This window comes from Arachis hypogaea, chromosome 4 (genome assembly GCF_003086295.3).
Source record: "Arachis hypogaea cultivar Tifrunner chromosome 4, arahy.Tifrunner.gnm2.J5K5, whole genome shotgun sequence".
NCBI classification, from domain to species: Eukaryota; Viridiplantae; Streptophyta; class Magnoliopsida; order Fabales; family Fabaceae; genus Arachis; species Arachis hypogaea.
In genome coordinates, this window is record NC_092039.1 from 3,147,260 (window position 1) to 3,169,067 (window position 21,808).

Sequence of the window (21,808 nt, forward strand, 5' to 3'; positions counted from 1 at the left end):
AGTCTCCTAATTTTCTATTGATTAATAGTGTAACGATATTTTGCACTGTGTGAATAAACTACTAGAATGCAGAAACTTTAGTATGCAACACCAATACATAAGGTTAAATTTCTGACCCCGCAAAAAAAAAAAAAGGTTTAATTATTTTGTCGGTCCCTATAATTTTACCATATTTTCAATTAGGTCTCTATACTTTTTTTTCCCAATTAGGTCCTTATACTATATCAGATTTTGTAAGTAAGTCCTTCCCATGACAAAAACGTTGAAATTAATGGAATATTCTATTAAACTATACAAAATATTCAGTAAAGTGTTAGGCATATTCGGTTTGTTTAACAGAATATTCTGTTAATTCCATCGTTTTTGTCACGGTATGAGCTTAATTACAAAATCTGATATGGTATAGGAACTCCATCGAAAAGAAAAAAAGTATAGAGACCTAATTGAAAATTGTGAAACTATAGAAACCGAGAAAATAATTAAACCAAAAAACAAAGGAGACAAGATTCAAGTGAAGCCTGCAGTCTGGAATTTTACCAAAACCTTCAACATGTCAAGACTACAATATCGTACATATAACATATCAACAGATTTCAGATGCACTCTACAAGACTCATCCAATCACTTTCTGTAAAGTTAGCCTTTTTTACCTATACTATTTAGATAAATAAATTCTACGAAAAAATTAAAAAAGAAAAAGAAGGGGAAAAAATCGAATAGCATTACAAACATTGAATTGTGGTCTTCTGCTCTTTCTTCCCCAGCAAGTCCAAACATTGTCATATGCATCTTGGCAAATGGCTATGCAAGGAGCGAAAAATTCACAATAAGCAATCTCACCTAAGCCTGCAATATGAACATTTAAATAGAATCATGACATGATTAGCATCAATGTGTAATGAACAAATAACCCACTCACTCCCTCTCAAGCCTCAAATATATAACTAAATAAACAAAAGCTTAGGAAGTTGTTATTTCTAAACATCGAACAAACTATCTCATTTCCAATTATTAGCACAAAATCAAAATATAAGGAGCATTAAGAATCATTGAAAAGCATTAAACAACAGTAACATTTAGATGCTAAGTAGGCAATAGTCTTCCCAGCTGCATGGATAAGAATTAGGAATAGAATGCTTCAGATAACTTGAAAAGTAAACTTGTTCCATCAACTACCAATGAATCTGGAGAATAATTGTTGCAGAATTGTTATTTTAAAGAGGAGTGGAGTTAATTCTGATCCCCAACAAGTTGGGCCGTATGCCACACCTATATCAAGTTCATATCGTGAGAAATATGAAGGAATAAATACAAACCTGCATTACAATCATGGGAAGATGCAAAATGGCGAAGGTCAGTCTCTTAGGCCAAGCTCAAGTTCTAACTCATCATCCTCTTCAAACAGTTTCAGAAGACGGGCATATTGCTCTTCTCTTTTCTTCTTCCGCCACAATTTGAAAAGTAAAAAGGAAAGCAAAGAAAACACCACAAGCACAATCAATATAATAGCAATCAGAGAACCGGTGCCGCGGACATTTGCTGCTGTCGTTTTATCATCTTTAGAATTAGGTGAATCATCACAAAAGCCTGAGAAGTACACAAACCCAATGGAAAATCATATACTCTAGTCTGTTGTGGAAAAACAAACTGATCATGATTCATGATAGAAAGCAAATTACAGTTGCTATGCTTTGTGCACAACAGGCACACTGAACAACAAACACTATCAAGAAGCGCGAAAAATCCCATCAGATGCACACATACTCGGTTCCCTTTTTGTCTATCACTCAGGAATTTTGGAACATTCATCACTCAATGACAGCAGGGAAGCCCAGTGCCATTGCACAAGCATCTCATGTTAAGCATGGTGAGGACTGCACCCTAAGCGTGTAATATAGGAAATCTAATTTGACACAAGCGGGTGATTCCACTTCTTGAACCCATGACTTTGAGCTCACACGCTCCAAGGGCCAAGGCTACCTTCAGGGTCATTGAGTTATGAATGTACCAAAATTCATGAAATTTCAAACTGACATATTAAAGATCTGGTGCTTATTGCTTCAGACAAATGCATTGAATTGGATATAGATAACAGTAAAAACTAAAAACTGAAAAAGGCATAGCTTCTAAGTCACAATAGAGCGTGAGACTACGATTTTTGTTTTTCCCTTTCCTATATACTATATCACGCATGAATTTCAATTTCTGATAACAAATTTGAGAGAGACATAACAAATGCGAAACTTGAAACAGGTTAAGCCTATACTATTTTGCACTAACCTATGCTATTATGAATGTGCCAAAAAAAAAATGGTATCTTTGAATTAATGGAAGCGAACCTAGAAAGAATTGGAAAGTGCAGGCAACGAGGAATACGAGGAAACTAGGATCTGCTTGTTGGGATCGCAGTCATCTTCAGCATCAGCTTCATCGAAAAAAAGAGAGTGAGATATGATGCGATCTGGTTTCAATCCGAAAAAGAGAAAGATGAAAACGATGAAATATTGAAATGAACTCTGCCAATTTCAATTTGGATTTTTTTTTTGGACTAGAATATTGGGATATTTTTTTTTATATAATAATATTTTGAAGTTGGGATCTTCTTCTACTCGAGCAAGTAGTTACCAACAATGCAGTGAATGCACCGTCAAGTTGATGGCACATTTTTTAAATATAAATATAAAGAATTTAATTTTAATGTATAATTCAATTGTTTTGATATGATTATTTAATTAAATTTATATATCTAGATAAATTTAAAATGAATAATTTATTTTTTATGATGTAATAATACACACTTAGATATATGTATAATTTTTTTACACTACCAATAAATGCAAATTAAATTCAAATATAAATTTCTTTTTTGGTGGCTAAATTCAAATATAAATTATATACATTATCAGTTTATTTAATTATACGAATAAAATATAATATGATAGATGATAATATTTACTTTTAATCTAGTAATAAAATTTTCTTATTTCATCTTTTAAAGTAAAATTCTCAATTTAGATAATCTAAATTCAAAAATTCATTTTAATATAAAAATTGATAAATTTGATTATGAAATTTTATAATTGTAAATTGAATCAATTAATGTCACCTATTTGTCTTTAGTGTGTTAATAAAGAGGAAGTATAGGGAGTGAATAGAATATCTGTATAATATGTACAATAGAGTTTAGAAATATTCGTTTCAGTAGGATATTAGATATTTATTATTCTAGTATCCAGATAATTATTCTAAATAGTATAGATAGTATGTGTGTGTTGTGTTTAAGAAATTAGTAATATTTTGAGAATTCGTTAATGAAATGCTTACTTGCATATTTTTGTGTAATATAGTATTTTCACCAATAGCATGTGTCATTTGACATGTTTCTAATTGTATGATGGGTGACGTTTAAGGTGTAACGATCTACCTCGTTTTATCAATAAGGACAAAACTAAATCTTTGTGCAAAGAACTAAGTTGATTTACAAATTAACTCTACTTACGGCGAAAACTCATGGACATAAAAATAAAAAAACACAGTGACTTTTTGTCCAAAGGAAAACACAGTGACTTTATGCACTTGTAATTCGATGTGCATGATGTTGAGTTACGGTGACAGGACACAACCTTGATGTCTGTCCACACACATTACCTGCCAGCTACTCACAGCTGGCTTCTAGTTAACAAGATTTAGCTAATTAGCTTGCTTTTCCTCTTTCCAAAGAAAGGAAAAGAAAAAGCAGGAAAAAAAAGTTGTTAATATTTTAATAAATAAATGATCATTTGTATCATAAAAAATAAAAACACTAACATATATACTTATATTAGATTGAAACTAAACTTATATACTATGTACTTCAATTCTCCAAAGATAAGTATTTTTGTTACACAGAAGACATCTTGTAACAGTATAAATTTAGTTTTAATTTATTCATAAAATACAAATAATTATTTATTCTATTTTAATAAATTATCATTTCTATTTATAAAATTTATACCTCTATTTTTATTTATATTTTTCTGAAATAATAAAAAATGGTTACAAGTAGGGACAAGGTTACATAGGCAGCGTAATTATAAGAATGATAGTGTAAGGTTTTATTTTATTGATAGGAACGAAAAAGAAATGTTGGTAGTGTGTTTTGACTGTTGTTGAAGGGAATGAAATGAAAAAGAGTGAGGTGGTAAGATAAAGAAGAAGCGGAAAGAGAAAGAGAGAGAGAGAGAATGGCGAGGTCAGATGAAGAATACGATTACCTATTCAAGGTGGTACTGATCGGTGATTCTGGAGTTGGAAAATCCAATCTGCTTTCTCGTTTCACACGCAACGAGTTCTGTTTAGAGTCGAAATCCACAATCGGCGTGGAATTCGCGACTCGCACCCTTGAGGTTGAAGGAAGAACGGTTAAGGCTCAGATATGGGACACAGCTGGACAAGAACGATACAGAGCAATAACCAGTGCGTATTATCGTGGCGCTCTTGGAGCTCTTCTTGTCTACGATGTAACCAAACCGACAACCTTCGACAATGTTGGCCGATGGCTCAAGGAGCTCAGAGACCACGCCGATGCTAACATAGTCACCACCTTGATCGGCAACAAAACTGATCTCAAGCATCTCCGAGCTGTTGCTTCCGAGGATGCACGAACATATGCCGAGAAAGAAGGCCTTTCTTTCGTTGAGACCTCTGCTCTTGAGTCCATCAATGTCGACAAGGCTTTCCACACCATTCTTGCTGAGATATACCGCATCATCAGCAAGAAATCATTGTCTTCTTCGGCTGACGCCGCGGCTGCTGCTACTCTTAAAGAAGGCAAGACCATCACCGTCGCTGCACCCCACCCCAATGCTAAAGATGGGAAGCCTTGTTGCTCATCTTGAAGGGAAGTCTGCTTGTTTTGTTTGCTTTTTGTTGTTCTTGTTACATTGTCAAGTCAATCAACTTTGAACTTAGAATCTCGTTATTTAGAATTCTTTTTAAACTATTATTATATTATGTTATGAGGATAAAGAAAATGGATGGATCGTTAGATTTATATATAGTATAAAAATCCTGCTCCGGTAAGTAAGAAATTAGTAATTCAAGTTTAGAAATACCTGAAAAAACGTAACATACAGTAATTTAGATGCATGTTACTGCAAAATCGCTCTTACTAAATTATCTATTTCAATTATTCTTTCTGTCGTGTCTATTTTCTATTTCATTTTGTATTACAAATATGTATAGACTATACAAGAGTCTTAAAGAAGCTATATCGTTCCTATACATGTCTATAAATCTTCACATTCCAGAGTTTCTATGCTAAAGGATTCTCTCTAGCTCTGACCACGCACCGAACTTGAGGAAAATTAACAAAGAAAATGTCATTCCACAAAATCAGTTTCATATGTACAAAGCAAACCACCAGCAGGGGAATATGAATCACTGGATTTGATTTGATCTGTAGGGCTATATATATCAACCTCCCAGAAACTTGTGAATCTGTTGGTTAGAACACTGCACAATATCTACTGTGGTTGTTAACTTCGCTGAAGCTCGTTGAGTCTGGAACCACGTCTTGGTAGATAGATGCACCAAGGGAAAGAAAGATCTATCTTGGCATCATGGTTATAATCTCGTGCTCGTGTCCAAGTTTCCTCATCCTAAATTAATGAATCAACATAGAAACTATCTTGAAAGACACTTATGAGTTATAATTCACACTTGGTGCTATAGTAGTGATTCGGTTAGGCCATTCTCCTTCTTAGCCTTTTTTGTGTTGTCCTTTTCCAAACGACCTTTGCGGGCAGCCTGTTGGATTTGTCTTTCGTGCTCCTTGAGCATGTCTTCAATGTTCCCCCCCCTGTGACAACAATGGTCCAGAATAGTGGAAGCGTTTGTTTTTGGAAGCATAACCCTGCCAACACAAACAAGAGCTGGTAAGTAATTGATCTAGTTTTAGGGAATGCAGAAAATATATAAATTTTACTAGAATAAAATTTTTTGTTTCTAGAGTATACAACCAAATGAAATTCTGCATCTATTATCTCTGTATTGTTGTCTCAGACAATATCCAGATGCAATCTAAGATCTACTATATATCCTGAGCACAAATCCCCCAACATCACTTGGTTTATTGTATTAAACATATTATGGATGTTGTGAGGAAATATGTATATGAAGATAGGCAAGTAGACCATAGTCTCAACCCCATCAAACATCTTTCAACCATTCTCAAAAAGAGCAGAGTATAGTGCTGACCTGAAAATAATTGCACAAATGATTGTCTTATTATCAATAATTTATTTACCATGGTAAGATCCTTTTCAAAAGGATTGAAGTCCTTTTGGTGCAATTTCAGTCCATCCAGCAAATCATTCGAATTGCCATCACCTCGAACTGCAAATGAACCAGAAAATTTGGACAATTGTGTGCCATCAAGCCAACGAAATTTTTGTTTACTCAATTCAGTGTGCCTTGATCCAAAGTCATGATTGAAGCCAATAAGAACATTTTCCTCTTTCAAATTCATATTGTTTGAGGAACCATATGCACTTGGATGCATTGACTGGCCGGAATGAGAGAAGACACTGAGAACTCTTGGCTTTGCAAGTCCAAGAGGGAAGCCAGAGTTGCCATCCTCTTTAGGATTGTAGCTTTCAACAATGGATTTTGAATTAGGTTGCCTTTGTCGCTTCTAGGGAAGGAAAAATAGTGGTAAATGTAAATTGATTCTACTGAGAATGAAACCTATTAATATCAAGTTTATTATTGAACATACCTCTATTGATGCTTGCAATTCAGCATTAGCATCAGGAGCTAGAACATTTTTAGACTCTTTTAACTTCCTCCTAACTGATCCTTGTTCACGCTCTTTATTTGTTGATCTCTCTCTCCTTAAAGTACACAAAAGGGTAAAAAATAGTAACATATAGAGACAAAACCGGAAGTATCATATATCAAGCAAAAATAGAAGAAAATAAGTGGTCAGCTGGGTTCAAGAAATCATCATCTCCAAGGAATTGCCAAAGAAATAAAATGGAATGGAGAACCACTTTATGATTCTTGTTATAAGTATACAAAAACAAAAATGTCCTTCCCCTTGATATTTTAGTTTAGCACATGAATAGAAAGGACAACCTATAAGCAAAGCATACATTATCAACATAGCTTTGCACTATTGTGAGAAAAAAATACCTTCTAGCTTCCTCTTGTTGAAGTTTGACATCAAACTCCTTACTCGGTGGATAATTTGGCAAAGTTGATGGATCACATGGAAGTGGCTCTGTGGTAAAGAACTGGACATGAGATACAAAAAGTGATAGTTAGCAAGAAAAATAATAAGTAGGAGAAAAAGTTGCTGAGGTCACAATGAATAAATTGCTAAGTTGACGTATTGCATGCAGAAAGAAACTATGGGGCCATGGGGGTGAAGTTAGGGAAAATAAAACTTGTAACTACCTCATTTTGAAGTGCTAAAGATGCTGTTCCTCGATCTTCAGGTTCTGTAGCAAGAAGTACCTCCAATAGGCCCAGTGCAGATGAAGGAAAATTCTTGAATGTCTCAGAAACAACCCGTTTGTATGGTTGTTGAGGTTTGAAAATTGTTGCATTTCGCAGCTTTGACTTCTTCCAGTATTCTTCAGAAGGAGACCCACAAAGTTTGAAAATTTTATGAAGTTGCTCCACCTATAATGATAGTGCCTAATGAAACCGTAGTAATCCTTGACAAATTAATCACATATACATAGACACATTCTGAGAAAATTGAAGGTGTATTTAACGATTCCAATGGGACCAATCAGATGTATTTAACAAGAAGGTATACTAGCACCCTTCCTTCATGCACAATTCCAAAGATCTTGGCTTCACTTTGAGCTCCTTTTCTATAGTGAAAACATGATCCTAAAAGTTGATATTATGATCCTTTACACTTCTTCTAGTTTTGCATCAAGGAAGTGACTTGTAAATTTCTTTTCGAAAACAAATAATCCATAGTTTAAAAAGAAATGCACCAATAATAGTTTGGGTTTATTTCATCATAAGAAGCCGCCCATGATAATCATTATAAAGGCTCAATAGTTCCATAAAATGTAGAATACAAGCATACAGAAGAAACAAGGAACATTACCTCTGTTCGTCCAGGCATTATAGCCTTTCCAGAAAACAATTCAGCAAGAATACAACCAGAACTCCATAAGTCCACAGAAACTCCATAATCTGTAGCTCCGAGTAAAAGTTCAGGCGGTCGGTACCACAAGGTTACAACACGACTTGTTAAAGGCTTCCCCTTAGATGGCTGAAACGAAGTTGCAAGTCCAAAATCACCAATCTTCAAACGGCCATTATTATCAACTAGAAGATTTGAGCCCTTGATGTCACGGTGCATAACACCTCGACCGTGGCAATGCTCAAGACCACGAAGTAGTTGTTGCATATAACATTTGATCTTTAGCACAACATGAAAGATTAGCCCACCAACAGCTAATTAACGAGTAAAGAAAATCAAACAACACATACGACATGAACTTTAGGACTCTCAAACAGTGATGACAACAGCTTTTTTTCTTGTTTTTATTTTTTCAAAAGGAGCAATGTTTTCTTTTCCTTTTGCTTTAAACAGATTTGTTTCAAATTAAATAATAAGTTAACCACACGCTTGATCCTATGTACATTGTGCAGCATCCAAGGTAATTAGTTACAAACATCTGCTTAGTCTTCACAGCTACAGAGGATTGTTGCAAGATGGTGCAAAATTCATAAAATTTAAAATTACTCATTCAAAGTAAAATAGTCATGGTATTCTTGGCTCATCAAATTTGACACATGAGAAACTGTTTTTACATAAAGAAAACTATGAACTAAACTTTAGGTACTTCAAAGATAAACTGCAGTTGGATATGACAAAAATGGGCACATATGATCAAATCAAGTACCTGTGCTTCAGAAAACTTGATGCCAGGTATTGCTGCAAGCCCTGCAAGATCATGTTCCATATAGTCAAAAATAAGGTACAAGCTACCAGAAACCCTGGAAGTAATCATGCCTTCTAGCTTCATGACATTTGGATGATCAAGCCTTCGCAGCAAAAGAATTTCCCTTGCCATAAAGCGAACACTTTCTGGATCCATAGTAGCAAATCGAACCTTCTTTAATGCAACAATTTTATTTGTTTCAAGATCACGAGCTCTATAAACACTACTATAAGTTCCTTGTCCAATCTGCAGTATGATAATGAGAGTTGCTCATACTTATAGGGAAATAAAACCACTAGAAAGAAATTTCATTTTTTAATTTTTATAGATGAATGTCAAACAAGGGAGCATATATCAGCTGAAAGAAGATATATATATTCCTTAAAAATAATGCTACATACAAAAAAGCATGTTTAACCCACCTAATTTTTTTTATTACTACTATATCGAATATCATTTGATTGCAATTGACCTAGTAAACATGAAAAGCTACGCTATGTTTAGTCTCTTTAAGATAGAAAATATAGAAACTCCTTTGGTAGTTAAGATTTGAACAAATACATGCTTTTTTCTATCCAAGAAAAATATGGAATCGAAACACAACCTACAAACTTGTTATGAATCAGAGAGCAGAATTGAGCTTGCCTTATCGAACTTCTCAAAGGAGTCAGCTCTACGTGGAATCCACCCATTAATGGCTTCCCCAGCAACGGCAGCGAGCCAAGAGGGCCATCCAGCGATAACCAGAGCTCCTCGCTCCCCGTTGGTCACACTGAACACCGTGGGTGCCACAGCCACCTGAACCTCTTCGTTCTCCCCTTGGACGGCATCATTCCCAACGTCTATGAGGGGAAGAGAATTACTCGCAAGCTTTGATTTCAACGCCTTGGACTTGCCCCTTCTTATGCGGTTCTCTGCAACGTATTCCTCTGCAGATTTCCCTTTGAAGCATATGCAACCCATATATCTGAAAACCCTAATCCTATTGATGCATGGGAAGTGAAGGCTGTAAGATGTAACAATGCAATGGAAAATTAAAAAACCTAGAATTGAGTGGGATCTTGAGCAGGTTAGAATGAAGGAATCAGAGAGATCTAATTTTAGAGGTAAGAGAGCTAGAAATGCTCGACGCCAAAGGATGCATGGAAAGTAGTGGAAAGTGAATGACTTGATGGACAAGTAACAAAGAACGAAGAAGAAGAGACCTGAAAATGTTGGATCCTACACTCGAGTGAAGCGGAAAGAAAATCAACATTGCGCGCCATGGAGAACATTCCGCTCCCACTTTTTACTCTTTCTTCTCTTCTTTCCAGTTTTTTTTTTTTTTTTCTGTTAACTTTTTTCCCATGTCCTCTTCGGTTCTTTTGTGGGGCCTAAAGGTAGCGTTTGGTGGAGAGACAGAGACGAAAAGACTGAGATCAAGAGACAGAGACTAAGAGACAGGTATTGAAATAAATCTAAGTATTCTGTTTGGTGCAAAATAGGAGACATAAATTGAAACAAGAATGAAACTTTAATTTAATTTGCATAAAGGGTAAAATTTGAATTAATTAGTTGAAATGAAAGTATTTTAGGTATAAAATGTTATTAAAGTTTTAGTTTTCATCTCTAAAAATTTCAGTCCCCTGTGTCCCTACTTTTTGGAGGTACTGAAATACTGAAATTTTAGAGACAGAGACAGAAATTTTAGTATTAGTCTCTGAACTAACAAACACGATACTGAGTCTCAGTCTCTCAGTCTCTGTCTCAGTACCTCAAAACAAACGCTACCTTTAGGAATAATATATACATTTTTTTACTGTAATGCTGCATATACAAATAAAATTGGTAAAAATTTAAGTATAGTTAGTTTAAATTAATAATTGAAAATTTTTAAATAATAATTTATTTAAATTTATTAAATTATTTAATAATTTTAGTTATAAATTTTATGGTAAAAACTCAGGTGAAGTCGATTTCACGTGAAATTGATATCTGACCGCTGTTAGATGAAAATTTAGTCAAATCAGTCAAATCATCTAACGGTTCTCAAGTATCAACTTCAACTGAAGTCGACTGCATCTGAGTTTCTACCAAATTTTATATAGGTTTAATTACTTTATAGGTGCTTATAGTTTTACCAAATTTTTCATTAGCTCCTTATACTTTTTTTTTCTTTTCAATTAAGTTCTTATATTATTTTTAATTTTGTAATTACATTATTTTCATGTTAAAAATATTAAAACTAACGTAATATTTTTACCAAAATACATGCGGTCAAAGATTTAATTAAGTTTTTAATTATAAATACTTTAAATTTATGAAAAAATATTCAGTTAACTCTAATATTTAATTAATAAAATATAAAAATCTAATTAAAAATTTGATAAAATTATAAAAATTAATTGAGTAATTAAATCTTTTATATAAAACTAACTGCATCTAAATTTTTACCAAAAAAATTAGTCAATTCAGTTTACGCTAAAAAATCTAGAATTCCTACAACTATATATAAGTTGTCATGTAACCATAATAAGCTATATATGCAATTAAATTATATCAAACGTACATTAGTTTGCATCTTACACTTGAGAATATTTTGTGTAAGCAAATTGACAACCAATAATGGAGTAGGTGAAAAATAAAACAAAACGCATGTGCGGGGGTCTAACATTTTAATAGTACACAAATAGAACCATCCATCCCTTTTTTTTTTTAAACTACAGATATAAATCATTTTCATATAAAAATAATTAATTAAAAATTATTGGATACAATTAAATTTTTTAATATAATATATGATATAATCCCATAACTCAAAAGTTACAATGTATAATTCAAATATTAGGACAAAAGAATATTATGTTTTTATGACTCATACTGTTATTGAATATAATTTGGTTGTTAAATTTATAATTTGATAACTGTTACTTATTATTTAGAGAACAATTTAAATAAAGAAATATGCATTCAAGTAAAACAAAAAAAAATAATTTCCTTACACATGATTTCTTAATAATTTAAAAAATAATTAAAACAGACGTTAAAACTCTAAACATAACTACATTGTAATCCTGATAAATCTATATTTTATAATAATTTTTGAATTAAAAAAAATGTATTAATTTAATTTATACTTAATTCTTGTAAATGCATATTTATGTGATATTTTTTAATTGAGTTTAATTGAGTAAACATATTTTTTAAATTTTTTAAATTGTTAAATTAATTTCAATTCTAATCTCATGACTTGATATGTTTTTTGGTGACTAATGACTTGATATGTTTATTTTAGTTGTTTAGAATTTATAAGACAAAAATGACTTAAAAATATAAAAAGAGCATGTAAAAGTAGAGATTTTGCAAAAAAACCGAAAAAAGAAGTAAAGTTGGAAGCTACATATACACACTCTTGTGCACACCTACGACCCACACACATGCTTACTAATATTTTGACAACCAAAAACATTTGAAAAGAGTCATATTTTTAAAAGAAGTCTATATAAGGTAAGAGGTAAAACACATATAAAAACTTAATACTCACTTGAATCATTATCATCTTCGTCTTCGAATTATTGTATATATGAGTGTTAGAGTTATAGGCACCCACTCTATCACGTATGTATCTTTTAATTTTGATATGGAAGGACTAATGGTGTATAGCAGGGTTATGGGGATTTATGATGTATCACCGAACTGTGATAACTGTCGAGATCGAATCGAACGGACTAATTTGAATAACTGAAATCGGACGGTCTGATTTCAATCATTGGACAGCACATAAATGGGTGGGTCCGATTTGCATACTGCTGACACATGGTGAGCATGCAACTGTTTCTCTTGTTAGCTCAGTTCCATGTATAACTCATTTCAAGTGTCTCCCCTCTCCCACCAGTCATTTTCACTCTCATATCTCTTTTTACTTGCTCCCTAATCCCACAACCTTGTTCATTTTTTATCATTATTGGACTACCAAGAGTTTAAAAAATTAGAAGACAATGTCAAGAAGACAAAAAATTAAAGAAGTAAATCAGCTAGAATTTTATATTGTTAATTATTTTGGACATCTTAATTATGTAAGTCTTTAATTTTTAATATTTTGATTTAGTAAAAATAATAGTGATAAAATTAATATTTTAATAGCAATATATATTATAATAACACTAAGTAGAGATTAGTAATGTATATATGTATGATATGGTTACTGTGAGGTATTAGAAATACAAATCAAAATAGAGTTAGTTAGTTTTTACTTTTTATGAAGTCTCTGTACTGTTGATTAGTTAATAATATGTATGTTAGATTTTGATTTGATTTGGGTTTAGATTTATGATTATTGGTTAATATGTTTTAAAATGAAATGAATGAATGATATTTATAGATATTATTATTATTATTATTATTATTATTATTATTATTATTATTATTATTATTATTATTATTATTATTATTATTATTATTATTATCATCATCATCGGTAGATAATCTTAATTATTATTATTATAATTATCATTACTATTATTATTAGTATTATTATTATTTGTTAGAATGAAATTTTAATTAACATATTTTTGTTTTAAACGTATTGGATTAGAAATAGAAGTATGAATTTAGGATAGCTTAAATTAAATAAAAAATATAAATTTAATAAATTATTTATGATTATTAATAATTGAATTTAACATAATTTAGTATAATGTAGACAATAAATTAGGCAGATTTATTATGTATGTTTAATAGACAATTATGCTAGTAGTTAATTATAATAGATATGTAAAGATAATTATGTTATTGTTAATATAATTATATTACACTGGCATTTATAACGGAAATATGATATTGTAGAGTTTATGGATGTTGATATGTGATCACTTAAAACCGTCCGATCCGTATCACTAAATTGTTGAGGGATACTTACAAGAGACTGGTTTTTATTATGTTTTTCAAATTGGAGTCATCCAATGTTAGTCACCAATAATTAATGCTCTAATTGAGAGATGGCGGCCTGAGACTCATATTTTATTTTTTAGTTGGTGAGTGTGCGGTGACGTTAGAGGATGTGGTGATGATTCTCGGAACAACAATGCTAGGGAACCAACTCTATATAAGCCAAGAATCGATCAACTGGTAAACCAGAGGCACTGGTGATTTTAACTGGATGTTGCTACTGATAGGCACACGGATGTTTCTTTTTCTTGTAAATTGGATGGTTTTGGATATGATTTCTATGCTTCATGTGTCATGCATTAATAAAACATAATTAATTATATGGAACCAACTAATAAATGATCAAAGCATCTGTTCTGTGATTCTCTCCTATTACTAGCGTATCTTTCCTCATGTTTTAAACGTGGTCAACAATAATTTAAAAAATAAATTAAATTATAAATTAATAAAACTAATTATAATTAATTATGTTGTTTCATTCTTGGCTGATTATTAGTTGGTTCCATATACTTTTCCTTCTCGGAATGGTCTTCTCGATTTGTCCATAACAATAAATTTTCAATACAATTCTATCATCCATAATACTATACGTTTTTAAATACTCTTAATCTCAATAAAATTTATTCTAGAGAAATGGAGAAGAATGAGAGAAGAGGAAGAACATCAACTAAATGCAGAAATTCATGCTAAAGAACAAGTGGGGGTTCTATGATTTTTTTGGTTTATGTACCCATCAATAATAAAATCGAACGGTCCGACCACGTGCTACCAATTTAAATTTTTCACGCAACACAAATCACTAGGTTTGATTAGTGTTTCATCTGATTTAAAAAAATTAGCCAGCAACAAATCACTAGGTCCGATTAATGTTCCATCTGATTAAAAAAAAATTTAACCAACAAAAATTAGTGGATCCGATTTCATGCAACGTATATTCTTCTTTACACAAATCGAATCGTCTAATTTGTATTTTTTTTTTCTACAAAAAAATCAAACGATTCAATTTCATCCCCCTAATTTTTATAATATTATGCCGTTACAAGAGTATAAATCACCCTCAATCTCTATAAACCAACATAACTCATAATTGTGAATCATATAAAAAAAATTAGCCATCGCGTACACCTCATTCGTGGAGAAAATAGGATGTCTTTCCTTTTGCGATGAGCCATACTTCGGACATATCTTTACCAGCAAGAGCAATATATATTCACACTTTAATTATTATTTTTACATAGAAATATTTGTATATAAAAAGATATTTATATTTTTACATATAAAAAAAGTGTTATGTACATGTAAAATTATATATTTGTGTATAATATATGTGATATTTAATTAAAAAAAATGCTAAAAAATTATTAGAATTTATTATTATTTATTATTAATTAATCATTAATATTTAAAATATGAGATAAAATATATGATTGAATTATTAAATTAAAAAATTAAATAAATAACTAAATAATAATTAAAATAATAAATTTTGATAATGTGCTAATATTTTTTAATTGATTGTAATATGTTTTTATATTTTATTATATATTCTATATATTTGACTAATTTTATTGACACGTAGGATATTTATTTACATATACATTCCATCTTTATTCTTATTAAATAAAGTTTGGATGGAAAAATTTACTGGACCCCAATGCAGAATGTCATGGTAAAAAAAAAATATTAATATCGTATATATAATCATTTATTATTTTGATTTGACCAATTTTATGATGAAAATTTTTTTGTGTAAAAATAATAAAAGGAAATGTATCATCAAACGTTAAAAGTTAATAAAATTAAAATAATAAATTTTTTAAATAAATATCTAACTATTTATTAAATTTTTTTTATCTTTTCATTATTTTTTCTCTTTACCATAACATATACATTCTTATTTAAAGTAAAAAATATTTATTATTTTGACTAATATCATATTTATTATTTTTGTACATATTTAATAAATAAAAATAAAAATTAATAAGAATATTTGTTTTTATTAATAATCTAATAATTATAAATTTATTGTCACTCAACAATTTTTTAGTTTCTTTTATGTGAACTAAGTCAAGTTTTTTTATATGTAAAAACTCAGGTGTAATGAATTTCACGTGAAGTTGATAGGTGAGAATTGTTAGATGAAAATTTAGTCAAATAAGTCAAATTATCTGACGGCTCTCAACTATCAACTTCACGTAAAGTCGTTTACACCTGAATTTTCACCTACTTAAAATTAGCTTGAATTCTAGGGGGTATTAATGGGTCGGATGAACCCGGATTTGATGTTATACAAACATGACCCGAAATATATACCGGACACATTTGTTAGACCCGAATCCGACCATAAACCCGATGAAACCTACACACTTTTGGGTCACGATTATACCGGATAAAAATCGGGTCGTTAACATTACCTTCTTGTAAGTTAGTATGTGAAAATATCCAAATTTTCAAGGCTCCAACTATTATTTGACATGGTAAAATTCACTTAGAAAAATATAACAAGAACCAATCATTCCCTAAAATTAAAGCATAACCACAATTAATACTAATATTGTCTAATAACACCAAATATTTAAATCAATACAAATAACACAATATTATGCATTAGTCTAAAGTCTTATACATTTTAAATATAAAACATTAACTTATAGTTTTATAATAACTAATACCAAAAAATATATATTAAAGTTTACAATACTTAAATTTTACATAAAAATACCCATCATCCATCACTAATAATACAAAATATTAATTGTGTATAATAATTGGGCTATCGGGATGAATTCAGATGACCTGAACTATGGTTCGAACCCAATCTTATATAATAACTGAGTCTATTTTTGAGATCCTTATCTAATCTTAAATTCAATAAAATCATATCAAATTAGTTTCTAAAAAATTTGGGACCGGATCGAATCTTCGGATTGGACTGGGCCATTAACACCCTATTGAATTCAATGTACGGAAAAATAATTTGCTAAAATTCCTTTCTTTCTAAAAAAAATAGATAAAGCGCCATTTTTAATAGAGGCGAGGACTTTCTTGAAAAATGAAAAATAAAGATAATGAATTCCGGCCATTTGCTCTTATTAGAAGTTAGAGTAACAAAAATATAGAAAAAGCAAAGGGGGAAGGAAGTGTAGACGCCGCCACTGTAGTGCCACGTAGGTTCGAATTATTTCCGAAGCAGGTGGCTTTTATCCACGAAGCGGGAGGTTCGGAGTAGACAGCTGGAGACAGCCTGTCACCAACAAAGTCCCACTCACCTGACCACCTATTCCTCTCTTCCCTTCCCTTCCCTGCACTCTCTCTCTCTCTCTCTCTCTCTCGTTTCTTCCTCCATTGCAATTTAGATTTAGGGTTTCTTCTTTCTCTCTCTCTCCTTGTTTCGCTGATCCATCTTCGATTGTCTTCCCCGTTCGGTGTCGGATCAACATTCTCTGCTCTGTAAGCTCTCTCTTGATTACTCTTTCTTTCTCCGCTTCATTGTTCCGCTTTTCTTTTCTTTCTCTCTTTTTTTTTACTGCATATTCCGTTCTCTCTGTGATCTCCTCTGTAATCTTCAATTTTGTCTACTAATTTACCCTGCATTTTGTGTTCTGAAGATTAAGCATAGGTTTTGATTTTGATTCTAATTTTGATTTGTTGTATCGTTTGTCCTGTTATGATATTTTATTTGGTTTGGTTTTGGTTGCTCTCCGAAAACCTGGCTGGCTTCTGATTTTGTTTACATTTTTTTTAACTGTGAATGAATGGTTTGCTTATCAATAAGTTAACTTGCATTATCAATAGTTGCTTTCTGCATACTTGCTATCTTAATTTTGATTTCTCTCTCAAGTTTTATCAGCGAGTGTTCATTTATTGCTATGTTTCTGAAATTTATGCTATGACCTTATTAGCAGTAGTTTTCAGAGATCCTTTTAACTAGCACAACGGTGATATATTGTACTTGTGCCGTTGAATAATTGATTCGAAGATACCAGAAAACAAGGAACCTATTCTCAAACTTCAACAGGACCTCGTTACTGTTTTGAAGTTAATTCTCTGTGGACAAGTGCATTTAGTAGTCTGCACTTATACGCCCGTTTGTTGGAACATCTATTTGGTCTAGATTCCCTGATGTAAGAGGATGAGTCATGGGCCTTTGGTTTGAAGTTTTTCCGGGGACCAATCGATGCTGGTCTTAGGCATTCTGTATTATCAACCCAGTGTATTATAGGCACGGAACAATTTGACGGTTTCTAATGCAATAATAGTTCTTTATGTGATTATTATAAGTAGTTTTACCAACCATTTTTACGCGTGTCGAACGGAACTGCTTTTGTCGGAACTTAATGCCTTTGTCGCTCATTGATGGCGATCTCATGTTTTTAATTTTCAATTTTGTTCCCCCCACAGCTATCGATTGACATGTGTGCAATTATTAACTCACGATTAAGCTTTTTGACGATTTAAAAGTCTTTCCTTTGTCTTTGAATCTATTTCAATCTCACGAGTATGATCAAATTTTCTTTTTATTTGGCAATTGAAGTATTTAACTCGCATTACTAATTAATTTTTTAACCCTCTTTTATAGGTGCTTGAATTGGATAATCAATCTTAGAGCACATATGTTCTGAGGTTGATGCATTACGCATATTGTTGTTGCAGTTTCAAGGGTATGGAACACTAGCTACATGAATGAGCTGGATTGCTGTGGAGTCGTCTACCCTGGGTGACTATGCGTACTTGAATTGTGGGACTCAGCAATCTGATATTAATATTAGGTTCTCAGCAAATTATAATTTAGTTCTGGGAAGAAGGCACCGGCAATAGAGGATTTCTTGTATCCATGCTGTCAGAGAGCATGCGTGGAATCTGTATTTCGGGTAATGCACCTGACGAGTATTGCTGCCGATGCATTCGGTGTGGTGACAATTTGTCTAGTAGCCATCTTAATTCTTCTTGGTTTGATGTGCATTGCGTACTCAATTTACTTCCGTTCTCGTATTCGTCAACAGGGGTTTTTTCAGCTCAATTATTTTAGTGGTCCTTGGATAATCAGAATCACATTCATCCTATTTGCAATCTGGTGGGGCCTTGGTGAGATTATTCGGTTAACCTTGTTAAGACGTGTCCTTCACTTAAAATGGAAGGAAACTGTCTGCAAATGCTACATTGTATCAAATTTGGGGTTTGCGGAACCATGCCTCTTCCTCACACTTGTGTTTCTCCTCCGAGCACCGTTACAGAAACTAGAAACTGGGATTATGAGCAGAAAGTGGAATGCGAAGACAGCTGGATATATTCTTCTTTACTGCTTCCCAATGTTTGTTCTTCAGCTTTTTGTTATTCTGGTTGGACCTCAGTTAAACAAGAATAATGGTTCTGGAAAGAAATTACCTCATTATTTTACAACTACAGCTTTTGATTCATCGTCAATGGCAAGGGATAATGATACTCTCTGTACTTACCCTTTACTCAGTACTATTCTCCTTGGCCTTTTTGCCGTTATCCTGACTTCCTACCTTTTTTGGCTTGGTAGTCGGATTTTGAAATTAGTAATTAATAAGGGTTTGCAGAAGAGGGTGTATACGTTGCTACTCTCAGTTTCAGGTTTCCTTCCTTTGAGGGTTCTTTTTCTTGGTTTATCTGTTTTGTCCGAACCTGAGCATATGAAGTTTGAAGCCTTTGTTTTCTTGGCTTTTCTTGCACTTGTATGTTGTGCTGGGTTGTGTATGTGCACGCTTGTGTACCGTCCAATTGCAGATTGTTTAGCGCTGGGGAATCTACAAGACTTGGAAGCTAGGAGGACTAATGTTGATAATAATGATACCATGTCTCTTATTGCTAACCAGAGTCATCTGGAAGATGTTGTTGAAGAAAATTCTCGGTCTAGCCCTGGTAGGTATTCTGATGCTTCAACCAAGCGGGGATCAATTTCATTTCGGACATTAGAAAAGGATGTTGCTTCAACAGGGACATTTGTAGAACTAAGCCTCTTCTCTCCCAGCCGGAGTGCAACCCCTCCTGGATCGCCGCCTCTTCTTGGTTGGCCCATGCGATCCCCAGCACAGGTTATTGGGTCTTAGAGGCTGGCTAGAAATTGATTTTATCTTTGGGTGAAATATCAATTTTGTGGAAAAGTAAACTGATTGTAAAGGGTTTAGCTTCAATAATGTTTTCTTTTTACCTTTTCTTTTTAAACTTCTGTTCTGTTTGCTAATTCTAGATATAATGTTTTGCCGTGGAATTTGTGAGTACTTTTTTTTTTTTTAATTTTCCTGTACCATCACGACAACTTTTTCTGAGGGTCCAGTTTCTAAATTCTGTACTAGAGTCTAGAGATGTTGGAATACTCTTGCATAAGGTCATAACATTTGTAAAAGCATATATGTTCTAGTTGGCCTACGCTTTCTTGTAAAAGTATATTGTAGCACATTTGTTTCAAATGATTAAACAAAAAATGCATACAATCATTCATTTTTAATTTGTAATAATTTAACAAGTTATATAGAAAAGTAGCTGGGTTTTTGGGAGAATTCGAAGAATTCAAGAATTTTCTTACTGTTAATTGACGACTGTCTAATCCACTTGGTGGGGATGATTATCCGAAGGCAGTGTACTAGATCAAAGCTTTGCATCCAGTCGTCGAAATGTGGTAGTTTCAGTAATGCAAAAAATAAAGGGAGGTAATGTTCACGGGAAAGTGAGCTTTTGTCGTTTAAACTTTAAAGTGAGTGAATTCATGGCAAACTCATAGAAGCCGTTGGCTATGAAATTGAGTGATTGTAGTTGGTATTGAACGTATCTTTTTTTTTTTATTTTTTTTTTCGGGACGAGGAATGTTTCCTTTTTTGGGGGTAAAAATGAGGTTGAAAATTGACTGATGTTATATGACCCATCTTACAATGGTGTATTTCGGAGTTGTGTTTAGGTTTTATATATCTTTTATCTTATTAATTTTGTTAGCAAATTAATTTTAAAATATCTGTTGTTTTTATTAAGTAAATGATTCGAAATTATAGAAAAAAGAGAATTCAAAATTAAGATACATTTAATTAACAAAATATCCTTTATATTTATGAGTATTTTTATTATGAATTATTCTTCACATCCAAACAATTTTAGCATCCAAGTTTATCCAAGTAATTTAGAGTCATGCGATTCTTTTTTTAGTTTTCTTCTCCTCCACACTTTTTCTTCTTCTTCTTCTCCTTCTTCACCCCTGATGCTAAGTCTTCTTCTTCTTCTTTTTTTATTATTTTTCACTTTTGTTACCGTCGTCACCACCACCACCACCACCTCCTCCTCCTCCTCCTCCTTTTCTCATTTTTTGTTCATGATTTAATTTTTGTTTGTGTGCTTGTTTTCAAATTGAGTTTGCGGGCAATCATTAAATAATTTCAGTTCATCCTAGATTTAAATAAGGTGCACTTGGTCTATGCTTGTTTTGAAACGAGTTTACATTCAAAATATAATTTCGGTTCATTTCTGAAGTGAATTATTTTGTTATAATTTTTCTTGTTTCACTATCTTGAGAGGAATAAAACCAAGAAAAAAAGAAGAAAAATCAAACAAAAAAGAAAAAATAAGAAAAAAAATTTCCTCAACTTTTCGACATGTTCTTCTTTTTCTTGTTTTGTTCATCTAATCAAACAAATAAGAAGAAACACATAACGCTGCAAAATCACTTGATGAATTTGGATGTGTTTTTGTTCATGATTTAATTTTGTTTGTCTACTTGTTTTCGAATAAAGTTTGTGTGTCGCAATCATTAATTAATTTCGGTTCATTCTGGATTTAAATAAGGTGCATTTGATCTGTACTTCATTTTGAAACGAGTTTACATTATGAATTTAATTTTAGGTTTATTCTGAATATAATTTCGATTCATTCTAAATATAATTTTTGTTCATTTATGAATGAATTATTTTATTATAATTCTT

General features: G+C 32.1%; 3 protein-coding genes and 1 long non-coding RNA gene across 6 annotated transcripts; 2 read left to right on the top strand and 2 right to left on the bottom strand.

The window, feature by feature from the left end:
• Positions 1-506: 506 nt before the first annotated feature.
• On the bottom strand, positions 507-2,649 carry LOC112795767 (uncharacterized). The gene is made up of 3 exons (XR_003198940.3): positions 2,340-2,649; positions 1,317-1,587; positions 507-846 (listed from the first exon to the last, which is right to left on the bottom strand). It is a non-coding gene; the product is annotated as an uncharacterized lncRNA (long non-coding RNA).
• Positions 2,650-4,223: 1,574 nt separating this feature from the next.
• LOC112795766 (ras-related protein RABA2a) lies at positions 4,224-5,032 on the top strand. Its single transcript, XM_025837910.3, has one exon. The coding sequence runs from the start codon at positions 4,224-4,226 to the stop codon at positions 4,875-4,877; it is 654 nt and encodes a 217-aa protein (XP_025693695.1). The 3' UTR covers positions 4,878-5,032.
• Positions 5,033-5,129: 97 nt separating this feature from the next.
• LOC112795763 (probable serine/threonine-protein kinase At1g09600) lies at positions 5,130-10,285 on the bottom strand. Of its 3 annotated transcripts, none has more exons than XM_025837905.3 (9): positions 10,157-10,285; positions 9,597-9,933; positions 8,913-9,197; positions 8,108-8,425; positions 7,438-7,665; positions 7,174-7,274; positions 6,758-6,872; positions 6,287-6,673; positions 5,130-5,893 (listed from the first exon to the last, which is right to left on the bottom strand). In XM_025837905.3, exons 1-9 carry the CDS (start codon positions 10,204-10,206, stop codon positions 5,825-5,827), a joined length of 1,890 nt encoding a protein of 629 aa, XP_025693690.1. In that variant the 5' UTR covers positions 10,207-10,285; the 3' UTR covers positions 5,130-5,824. The 3 variants fall into 3 exon arrangements, with proteins under 3 accessions (XP_025693690.1, XP_025693691.1, XP_025693689.1); XM_025837906.3 differs by having other exon boundaries at positions 8,108-8,275; positions 9,597-9,957; XM_025837904.3 differs by having other exon boundaries at positions 9,597-9,957.
• Positions 10,286-16,985: 6,700 nt separating this feature from the next.
• On the top strand, positions 16,986-20,401 carry LOC112795768 (uncharacterized). The gene is made up of 2 exons (XM_025837911.2): positions 16,986-17,327; positions 18,457-20,401. The coding sequence occupies exon 2, from the start codon at positions 18,752-18,754 to the stop codon at positions 19,949-19,951; it is 1,200 nt and encodes a 399-aa protein (XP_025693696.1). The 5' UTR covers positions 16,986-17,327; positions 18,457-18,751; the 3' UTR covers positions 19,952-20,401.
• Positions 20,402-21,808: the final 1,407 nt, after the last annotated feature.

Excerpts from the sequence above, each read along its gene's own strand:
- LOC112795763 (XM_025837904.3), bottom strand. The coding sequence starts at position 10,206 with ATGTTGATTTTCTTTCCGCTTCACTCGAGTGTAGGATCCAACATTTTC. Across the intron at positions 9,958-10,156 it reads GTAGGATCCAACATTTTCAG|CCTTCACTTCCCATGCATCA; the intron begins GTCTCTTCTTCT and ends TACATCTTACAG. Across the intron at positions 5,894-6,286 it reads TTGAAAAGGATCTTACCATG|GGTTATGCTTCCAAAAACAA; the intron begins GTAAATAAATTA and ends TTGTGTTGGCAG.
- LOC112795766 (XM_025837910.3), top strand. The coding sequence starts at position 4,224 with ATGGCGAGGTCAGATGAAGAATACGATTACCTATTCAAGGTGGTACTG.
- LOC112795768 (XM_025837911.2), top strand. The coding sequence starts at position 18,752 with ATGCACCTGACGAGTATTGCTGCCGATGCATTCGGTGTGGTGACAATT.